This window comes from Vigna unguiculata, chromosome 3 (assembly GCF_004118075.2).
Source record: "Vigna unguiculata cultivar IT97K-499-35 chromosome 3, ASM411807v1, whole genome shotgun sequence".
NCBI lineage: Eukaryota > Viridiplantae > Streptophyta > Magnoliopsida > Fabales > Fabaceae > Vigna > Vigna unguiculata.
The window spans coordinates 20300211-20310824 of record NC_040281.1 but is presented as its reverse complement, the minus strand read 5'-3'; the positions used below and the strand labels follow the sequence as shown (position 1 = coordinate 20310824).

At 33.9% G+C, this 10614-nt stretch overlaps 1 protein-coding gene across 2 annotated transcripts; it reads left to right on the top strand.

Annotated features, from left to right (window-relative positions):
- Nucleotides 1–416: 416 nt before the first annotated feature.
- Nucleotides 417–10098, top strand: LOC114176339 (ATP-dependent DNA helicase Q-like 5). 2 transcript variants are annotated; one of them, XM_028061355.1, is made up of 20 exons: nucleotides 418–699; nucleotides 730–1652; nucleotides 2318–2371; nucleotides 2536–2648; nucleotides 2727–2939; nucleotides 3025–3103; nucleotides 3336–3389; nucleotides 3478–3552; nucleotides 4671–4724; nucleotides 6084–6128; nucleotides 6212–6306; nucleotides 6379–6508; nucleotides 7038–7136; nucleotides 7356–7411; nucleotides 7680–7782; nucleotides 8183–8311; nucleotides 8556–8728; nucleotides 8903–8927; nucleotides 9020–9135; nucleotides 9441–10098. In XM_028061355.1, exons 1-20 carry the CDS (start codon nucleotides 615–617, stop codon nucleotides 9526–9528), a joined length of 2709 nt encoding a protein of 902 aa, XP_027917156.1. In that variant the 5' UTR covers nucleotides 418–614; the 3' UTR covers nucleotides 9529–10098. The 2 variants fall into 2 exon arrangements, with proteins under 2 accessions (XP_027917155.1, XP_027917156.1); XM_028061354.1 differs by having other exon boundaries at nucleotides 417–1652.
- The last annotated feature ends 516 nt before the right edge of the window (nucleotides 10099–10614 follow it).

Here is a 10614-nt window from a genome sequence, read left to right as displayed (position 1 = left end):
CAATATCATTTAATTATATTTTATAAAATAAAAAAAAATTACAGTAAAGGAAACACAATATTATCAAATATTCAATATTTAAAGATTTTTTTTTGTTTTTTCAATATCAAATATTTAAAAATACATTATAATTGTATATATTTTCAACTCAAAATACTATAAGAGTCAATTTTTATTAAATTTGTATGAAATAATGATTTGAATAAATAGACACTGGTATGATTTTTGGAAAGGATGTATCTTAGAAATTTTAAGAAAGATTTTCCAATTTGTAGCGTTCAAATATTTTGAAATACGAAAATACCTTCTGAAACATCAAATTTAGAAAATATTAACAATAACAAGGTGTAGGGACTTTTGTTATATTTTTAATGAGAAATAGTATAAGAAGGACAACTTTTATGGGGTGCAGAAAAAAAAGACATGGAGGTGCAGGAAGAAGCACTCAAAACCTGAACCCAAACACTACACCAAAATACAAAAAGAAATACAAAATACAAAACTAGCGGGAACATCGGCGGGAACTAGCTTTTTATTTACTAATCATCATAACCCATTTTCTGTTCTTTAAGCCGTTCTTCACTCATCTTCTGCTCCGACTCAACAAATTTCGAATGGAGTCGGATTCAGACTCCGACGGATCTCACATCTCCGCAACTCCTCCGAGAAATTTAAGTCCGTCACCACCGCGGCCGCCACCACCGCGGCCGCCACCACCGCGGCCGCCACCACCACCTCTCGTGGTGTCAAATAAATCCCGAATCAGAATCAAACCCTCAAAATCAAAACCAGGTCCTTCTGGATCCTCCAAAGCCCCGTCGAAACCCGACCCGGTCCTGGAAACCCCTCTCTCTCTTCCCACCGATCTCCCCTTCCAAATTCGGCGACCTTCCGACGCGCCTTCAGTTTCTTCCTCCATCGAAACCCTCCCTGCTGGTTTCTTCTCTTCCTCCCACTCTGCTTCGTTCGCGAAGATTCGAAGACCGCTCATTAACCCAGAACCTTCTGTAATCGAACCGGTTCTTACTCCCACCGCGTCCAATTCACGCGCTAATAGTACCGATTCGAGGACACGCGGAAAGACGCGGCTTCCGAACCTGATAGGTGCCAGCGCGCCTATGCCTACTGTTAAGCCTCGACCATGCAGCGGCGGCGATGGGAACTTCGTGAGGCTAAACTTGAGTGGCAAGCGAAGGAAGTTCCTGAACAAGAAGGGAAAAAGCGGCGGGAAAAGATACAAGAGAGGGAAATTCAAATCGCAGCACGAAAGGGAGGGGGAAGAGAAGGATATTGGAGAGTTGAAGCAGAGAGGGGGTTGCAAGATTCGTGAGATTGATTGCGCTGTAGTGGAAGAGGCTGCGGCTGCGGCGCTTGATGAGCCTTCGGAGGAGAATTTGGTGAAGATTTTGAAATTAGTTTATGGCTATGATTGTTTCCGAGACGGGCAGGTTGAGGCAATTAAGATGGTTCTTGCTGGAAAGTCAGGAGCGGTTGTTTTGCCGACCGGCGCCGGGAAGTCGCTGTGTTATCAGTTGCCTGCTCTGATCTTGCCTGGGATTACATTGGTCGTTAGTCCATTGGTGGCTTTGATGACTGATCAGCTGAGGCAATTGCCTTATGTGATTAGGGGTGGTCTTCTATCTAGTACTCAGGTGTGTTATACGTTCTACCTTGTGCAGTGTTGGTTGATTGATTCTGTTTGTTTAAGCTTCTGAATAACCTTTATATGAGAAAAAGAAAGAATGTGATAAGTTAGGTCGTTCGGAACTAGTTGTTAGAGTGTAAGTGCGTTTGAAGGTTTTGGAACGAGTATGGTGTCAAATTTTCTTGGGTGGTCAGCATTTAGTTCATTGGTGAAGATCTCTCTAGTTTTTCTCCTTCTCTCAAATTCCCCGACAATAGTACTTACTGAAAAAGAAATATGCGGGTAAATGACATCAGCTTCTCGCTAATGTTAAAATGCCCTTAACTTTCATAGAGGTCCTTTTTAGTTTACTTGTCCAAAAGTTATGCCTCATAAGTTGATTTTGACTTGAGGTTTAATGAATTGTAGTTTCTTATTTTCTTCTTCTTCAAGTGTTATCCTTATGCATATTCTTCTCTTATAACAAAATCAACTTACGGGCTTTAATTTCTAAATAAACTTTCTCACCGAACTTCTTTAAAAGCTAAGTTTAACTTCTATACAAGTTAATTTTTATTTACGGGGAAAACTTAATTCTATTTTCTCTTCTCCTAAAAAGGCATACTGATATGTTCGATGTTATTATTTCATCTCCTTGTGTTTAATTAATCTCTTTGTGTTTACTAATATTAGACACCTGAAGAAGCCTCTGAATCACTGATGCAGCTTCGACAAGGGGGGATAAAGGTAGGACTTTCAACAACTAGACGTATGAATGCAACTTTGGCTTAGATTGTGTAGCACTGACACTGATTTTTCACATAAAATGGTTTTATTGTTTGCAGGCCATTTTTGTATGACGTGTTTGCATGTTCAGATTTATTGATGTTTTAAAATTTTGATTTACATAGGTGCTTTTTGTTTCACCGGAGCGGTTTCTGAATGAAGGGTTTCTGTCTATCATTTCTTCTTTGCCAGCCATCTCACTTGTTGTTATTGATGAAGCACATTGTATATCTGAATGGTGAGGGAATTCCTATGTCATTTTGTGGTATTAATTTGTTTTATGTTTGATCTTGAGATTTTGAAAACATTTTTACAGGTCTCACAATTTCCGACCGTCTTTTATGCGACTTAGAGCATCTTTGCTTCGTAAGACACTTAATGTTCGTGCTGTGCTTGCAATGACAGCAACTGCTACTACCACAACTTTAGATGCCATCATGTCGGCTCTAGATATCCCTCAGTCAAATCTTATTCAGAAGGCGCAGTTTCGGGATAATTTTCATTTATCAGTGTCTATGGTCAGAAACAGGCAAGTTATATGCTTCTACTTAGCTTGTATACTTTCATTATGTGAACTTTGTTAAACTTATGTTTTAAATCTTTGAACATATTAGAATGAAAGATCTACTGATTTTGATAAAGTCTCCTCCTTTTGCGGAAGTTCAGAGCATCATTATATACTGCAAATTTCAGGTGTGTATATAGACTGCTTTTTGCCAACTTTCAAGTACGGGAGTTCTATGATTGCAATATATTCTCGCTTCTAGCTCAGAGCATTTTATATGTATAATATTTTTGGCAGAAAGGCAGTTACCGAGATCCATATGATTCAGATTTAACATTTCGTTTTCTATAGTTGATAATTGAATATAAATAGGAAAGTTTCTATGTTGGTGGGAATTAATGACACATCTTCTTGTTCCAGTACGAAACTGATCAAGTTAGCAGATATTTGAATGATCACAGTATCTTGGCAAAGGTTAGCTTTGGATTTTTCTTTTACATTGCATGTCTTTCTGTACAATCCTTGGCACTGAGTTAAACTTGATGATTGATTTCTCATGTAGAGTTATCATAGTGGTATCACTGCAAAGGAACGTAGCTATGTACAGGACTTGTTTAATTCCAACAAGATCAGAGTGGTGAGACAAATTTTATGATTTAATCAGAGATATTGTGAATTTGTGACAAGTGCATATATATATATATATATATATATATATATATATATATATATATATTTCTTACATAGTACATAAAATAGTTCTCTTACATTAAAATAAATATCGATAAAGGAAAAATACTTAAATTTCTTTTTTCATTTTGTTTAAATATATAAATTAGATATATTGGTTGGTTTTAATCTTTTCAGCAATACCTTTTGAAAATGTTTTCTTTCTGGTTGAATAATAAAACAAACAGAAGTATACGCATGCAAAATGCATGTTTAAAAATTAACATACAAAATATAATTACTATACTTTTTTATTACAATATAAATATTTATAAATTTTATTGTCTCTAATTTTATTCTTACAAACTATAATGCTTAAATATCCATAGAGTTAGAATTGCTTTACTTGTTGAAAATTAATTTTTTGACAAGAAAACTGAAAAATACTAAAATTTAAATCTAAAAGTAAACTATATGTTCATAAATATTTAGATTTATATAACTGTAAATATCTAGGTTTATATAAATATCAATTTTTAAAACAATTATTTGTAATATATCACATTAAAGTATAATCATGTCCAATCGATGGTGAAATAAATTCACAGTTGCTTAGTTCAAATTGAAAACCACGAGTGAGTATAAAAACTATACAAGTGAATGTTAGATAAATTAATTTTATTTAGGTTTACGTGAATGGTAGAAATTATATTTCTTACAACAGTTAAATGTTTTATTAATTCTGTATTGAAGATTAGTACTCTTAAAATTTAATTTACCTTAACAAACACTACTTATTTGCTAATAAAAAATTTCCTCATTGAAATTATGTTTATATCACGTGTCATTAGGATATTTTGTGATATATTTTGCTAAATTTTAAAATGTTATACTTTAACGTGCTGTTATTCTATTAAGTAATTTTTAATTTATTTTTTTCATGTAACAAACGGGTAATATAATTGTTATTATAATTTTAGTAATCTTTCATTTAATTTTCCAATGCAACACACGGGTGATATACGGGTTTTATTTGTGTTTCCTCGTTTTAGTTTCTGTCACTGATAACTTATGTTTTTTCTGAAGGTTGTGGCCACTGTGGCATTTGGCATGGGGCTAGATAAAAGTGATGTTGGAGCTGTAAGGCTTATCACCTTGTTATTGTTTTCTGTATTCATTTGCATGAACTGGTGTACTATAGAAGTCCTCTATCATATAGTGATTCACTGATTCTTATTGTTCTCTTATTGCATGATAACCTGCTTTTCCATGTCTTATGCTTCAAACCTTTGAAATCTGGCTGTATCATAAACAATCGGTTCTTCTTCAAGATTTTTATTTATGGTTAAAATCCAAATATGGGTGACAAAGTGAGCCAAGCGGCTCACATGAATTAACTCACCATATGTTGAGCTAAAGATGAATTAGTTTAACCGGACTCACTTTTTGTGAGTCGTAAATTTTGTTACCTGACTTGATTCGTCATGGGTTGGTGGATTAGTGGATTGACTCACTGAATGATCTTTTGTTATTTTGATTTATTTTGCTTAATAATTAGAGTATTGACTCTATTATTTCTTTTATAGTAGTACAATCAAAGTGTTCTCTTATTTCACCAATGTTATTATAAATATAGTAATAGAAAATTAAAGTGTCAACCTACCTAACTTGGTAAATAAATAAATTAAAGATTCAAACTATTCCAACATTATTAAACATTCTAGTATTTATAAAGATTAAATTGTCAGCTTACATAATTAGAAATAATGAATAATTATAATAAGAAACTTATAAAAAAATGATAAAAAATTGATAAAGGGTTGTTAGTGATGGTTATGTGTTTTCTTGATATCTATTCTTACTAATGTTCTTATTAATGTATTTAGTTCTTCAGTTAATAGTTCTATTTAAAAAATGATGTTTGAGCATCATGTTAGGATCGAGCGCTTACCACTAGACCAAAACCTATAGCCATTAGTTAAGGCGCAACTCTTTGCCACGATTCAATTGATGTCACTTGCAACAATCTCTCCCTTAGCAATTGTCCTACTAGGAATTCCACTCATGGATTATGACTTGGCTCATCTGGCTTCCGTCACGGGACAATTGTGCAACCCATAACAATCTCCTCCTTAACAATTGCTCACCAGGAATCGAACTCGTGACCTTGACTCTGATACCAATTGTTAGAATCGAGCGCTCACCACTAGGCCAAAAGTTATAGCCATTAATTAGGATGCAATTCTGTGCCACGATTCGATTGTGACCCGGCCCACTTGGTCTCTACCATGAGACAATTGATGCCACCTGCAACACATCACTCGTACGCTTTAGTCTTGTATTTTACAGTTAATAGTTCTATTTAAAAATGATGTCTTCGAGCACCACTTGTACGCTTTAGTCTTGTATTTTACACACTACATATTTGCCATTTGATATATATGATCTTGGATATAACAGTAATTCATGCTAGAACTCCATTGTCATGTCTGTGTTTAGGTAATTCATTACAGTTTGCCTGAAAGTCTGGAAGAGTATGTACAGGTACATAATTTCTTCTAAACTTTATTAGTAGTAGGGCAAGATATTCTAGCACATGCTTTTCTTAAAAGAAATTGATATTTTAGGAGATAGGACGTGCCGGAAGGGATGGGAGGTTGTCCTACTGTCACCTATTTTATGATGATGAGACATTTTTCAAACTTCGTAGTCTTATGTACAGGTAACACAATTCTTTTTCAATTTTATTTTTCTCGCCGTCAAATTGTTCTGTGATGCAATTTTTTATCCTCAGTGAAGGAGTAGACGAATATGCTGTGAACAAATTTCTGCGTGAAGTCTTTCCTGCTGATAAAAACTCCTGTGGGAAAATAATGTCATTAATCAAAGAATCTGCTTCACGCAGGCTCGATATGAAGGAAGAGGTCCTCTACTCTATACTACAATTCATTTAAATTTATTGTTTGATTACTCAGAAATTATTTTCAATTAAAACTTCGGATATCTTGTTGAGAAGTCAATCATGTTCATATTTTGATGATAACAAAGGGGGAGAGATATTCACATTTTGGTAGCTCCAATACATGATTTCATTAGGAGATCTTTAGGGTATGCATGCTATGTCAAAACGCCATTTTTAGCATATTATAAGTAGGTAATCTCGTTATTCGTACAATTTTTTTTTTATCTCTTTGCTATTTACCTGAAGCCTGTAAAATCAAGATTGACTTCAAACCAGATAATAAGGTGGGTTTCTGTGTCGTGATTAGAAATTATTCTTTTTTGACAATCATATATAGTTGTAACAATCAGTCATCTGTCCGTTTATACAATATTTAACATGCTAGTAATGATTAACATGCTAATAATGAAAGGAAATCTAGAAAATGTATGCTGACTATTTTCGTCTAGGTCCACAGTTTAAAACATTTTTCCTATATTTTTCTTTTTCAGGTGATGCTTACTCTTCTGACACGCTTGGAGTTGGGCAATGTGCAGTACTTGCAGTTACTTCCACAGATAAATACAACTTGCACTTTGGCTTTCCATAAGGTGTTGCCAGACACATCCCTGCACGTGTAATTTGTCACACAAGATGAAGAAGTTTATGAATACTTGTCTCCCTAAATCTATATATTTAAACTTGATGGTTTATATAGGACATTCTAATATGTTTGCTAAATTTTATCTGAAGTACAGAAAACGAAGTATGGTTTGACCGTTTCAATAATCATTAAGTTGCTTATTTTTTTAACTTTTGGCATTTTGCAGACTACTCCGCCATTACTTGCCCAAAAAGTATCTGCTATAGCTGTAATTCTAAAAAGGTAATAATATCAAAGCATATTAAACTTCGCGTCCTTTCACTTTTTCCAGAATTTTTTTCCTTTTCCCCCCTGGATGGTACTGTTTTGCAAGTTATCTTAACGCTGTTAACCGCGATAAATATGGTTTATGATTCCAACTTTAATTTTTTGAAGGGAAGGTATATCTGGTGATGACACCTGGTTCCTGATTTTGATCTTTAGAGAAGCAGTTTAATTTACTTACACTCTTACTTTTGTTTAATGGAATCGTTGTTGTGTGATTTTTCAGATCTGAAAATAAGCGTGGGCAATATACTTTTGACATCCCTACTGTGGCAAATGACATGGGGGTTACAGCAGTTGAATTAACAAATCAGTTGTACGACCTGAAGGTTTGGATTAGTGGATATAATTTTTTTCTTGAGTTCACGTGTGTGCGCTTAACAAATATGTTTAAATAGTTACTATATTGTAGATTTATAATATTTTATCCATAAAAACGTATGGCATCTAAAAAACTGTTTTCCTCGTTTTGAAAATCTTTCACATAATAAGTTCAGTACTGAAGCTGTATATTTTATGATCTGGAGATATCGTTGTATGTGCTAGGCATAGCCATGTACTGCACTTTTTTCATTAAGAGTTTAGTCTTGCCCATCATTGTTTTCAAAATAAAATGTTTATAATTTAATTTAATTTAATTCATATATGCACCTAATCCATTTGGCGTAGTAGCTCTATTGGAAGCAATGTAAATACAATCTGACCTCATTATTTGTGAAATATTCTCAGTTGATGGGAGAAATAACTTATGAAATGAAGGACATGGCCTACTGTTATAGGATCATTGAAGTCCCTACAGACTTGTTATCACTATCAGAAGATATTACCCAATGGTTATCAGAAGTTGAAAATTGTAAGGTGAGTAAATTCTGACAAACTTGTGGTACATTTATTCATTTTTGTACTTTTTTAAATTATATTCATCTGGGATGTTGCATCCTCTGCTCAATTGGTTTTCCTTTTCGATTTTGAAGTATTGGTATGCAATGTCATTAGAATTGATGATTGGATAATTCATAAGTTGCATTTTCTTCATGTTTGTGTGGTCAATTAAGTTATGATTTGATTAGATTTAATTTCCCATGGTTCTTTCTTTGAGTAGGTACAAAAAATGGATGCAATGTTTAGTGCTGTATATTATGCATTAAATCTATGTGATAAGATGCAAGGTTGCAATGGGACCAATCACACACCATGCTTGCAAAGGAAAATATTGGAATATTTTTCTGGAGTTGATAATACTGGTTTCTGCAAGAAAACTGAGGGCCAAAGCAGGTTTTTTCTAATTTCCGAGCTAGGTTCTGTACTAGAGAACAAAATTAACTAATGAATGGCTTCAAACATCGCGAACTTAAATTCTAAAGTTCTCTAGCAAGTAGCAACATAATATGTTGATTATGCTATATGCTCCATTATCTTGAACTAAAATAGTGGTATTTACATGTGCAGTCCTTTCCTACGAGCGGATATAAAGGTAAGTTGTCACATGAACATTCTCATCATCTAAATATATCATATATTGAAGAATTCTCCTTAAAAGTTACTTGTTTCTTTGGTTATCGACAGGTCTTTTTACAGAGCAATTCGCAGGCCCAATTTACGCCAAGAGCTGTTGCGAGAATAATGCATGGAATTGCAAGCCCGGCGTATCCTTCAACAACATGGAGTAAAACTCATTTCTGGTACATAGAAATTGTATTTTTTTATTTGATGACCTTAATACTGTTTGTGCATATTGTTGAGTTAAAACACTGCACGCTTGCGTCAGTATCATTAGACAAACTCATGATTTGTGGTTCCAAAACTTTTAGTCTTTGTTTGGGAAACAAAAGGAGAAGGAAAATCTAGTGAGCAGTAACTGTTCCTTCCATATTGTCCAAACAAAAGCTAAATATTATAATTTGATCTTTTGTTTTTATTGTTTGCTGGTTTTATATCATTCACTGGAGCAACGTGGTAAAACTGAACTTTTAATTATGGATTTCAGGGGAAGGTATACTCGAATAGACTTTAAGGTAGTGATGGAAGCAGCAAAGGAAGAACTTAAACATTTCGTCGGAAAAAATACGCTCTAACCATTTTGGACGGATTGATTTTACCATCTGATAAATTTGGATTAGGGGAGCAGAATCCGTGCAAGACCTGCATTTATCCAAGGACCAGGAATTGAGCTTACTTTGTTCCCTGTCAAGTCGTTGGAATTAAATTAAGGAGTTGTGTGGCATGTTACTGTTGTCGTAAATGGGGCGCCAGCACACATCTGTCATCTCAAGTTGAGACAAGCGAAAGGAAAAATGAAGCTCTGCCCCGTCTGTGCCTAATGATTTGCATTTTCCAATTGTCCATTGGGAATTGGGATAGCATGCGACCTGTGGTTGGAGGAATCAAGGATCCACAATCCTTTGCTGTCTGATATTTGTTGTCACCTTGTCCTACAGAGCGATCCCTCTCATCTTAAAAGGGAAAAAGGGTTGATTAACTAGCTCCACTTATAGGTTTTCCCCCTTTCTTGAATAGCACTCAGTGCCAATAATGTTATTATTTGCTTACCTTTAAATATCAACACCAATTTTAATTATTTGTTCATATATATATTAATTCAGGTTAGCACAAAACAGTGAAAATTTTTTTGTTTACCTTTGTTATGTATGTATCAAGTGATATACGAATTATTTATTTTACTCTGTTGAAGTATATATGAAGGAATTTACGTTTTTTTTTTCAGTCTGTAATCAGTTACCATGTGCAGAAAGAGGCACTGTCAATTCTCTGCAGAATAGATAATGGTTAAAAGACACGCACACCCAGTTAAAAATTAGAACAAACAAATTATTATAAAAAATAGAAATAATATATAAGGAGGCAATGAAAATTAGTAATAACTTAAGCGAAGCCCTTAGCATTATTAAATTTTATATAAATGAGCCCCTTGTGTATTGTTTTTAATATCTCCATGTTTCAAATCTTGATATATCATTTATACTTTAGTGTGGTGCAAATGTTCTTGGGTTTTCAATACCTGTATTTTATTAGACATCGGGTCAATAATTTGTATCAAAGTTTACTAAAACTATACAGTAAAAAGAGTATTAATCATGTATTAAACCTGTTTTAATTAATTTGAAGTTTTGATGATGCAATACGAACTTACAAGTTAATAT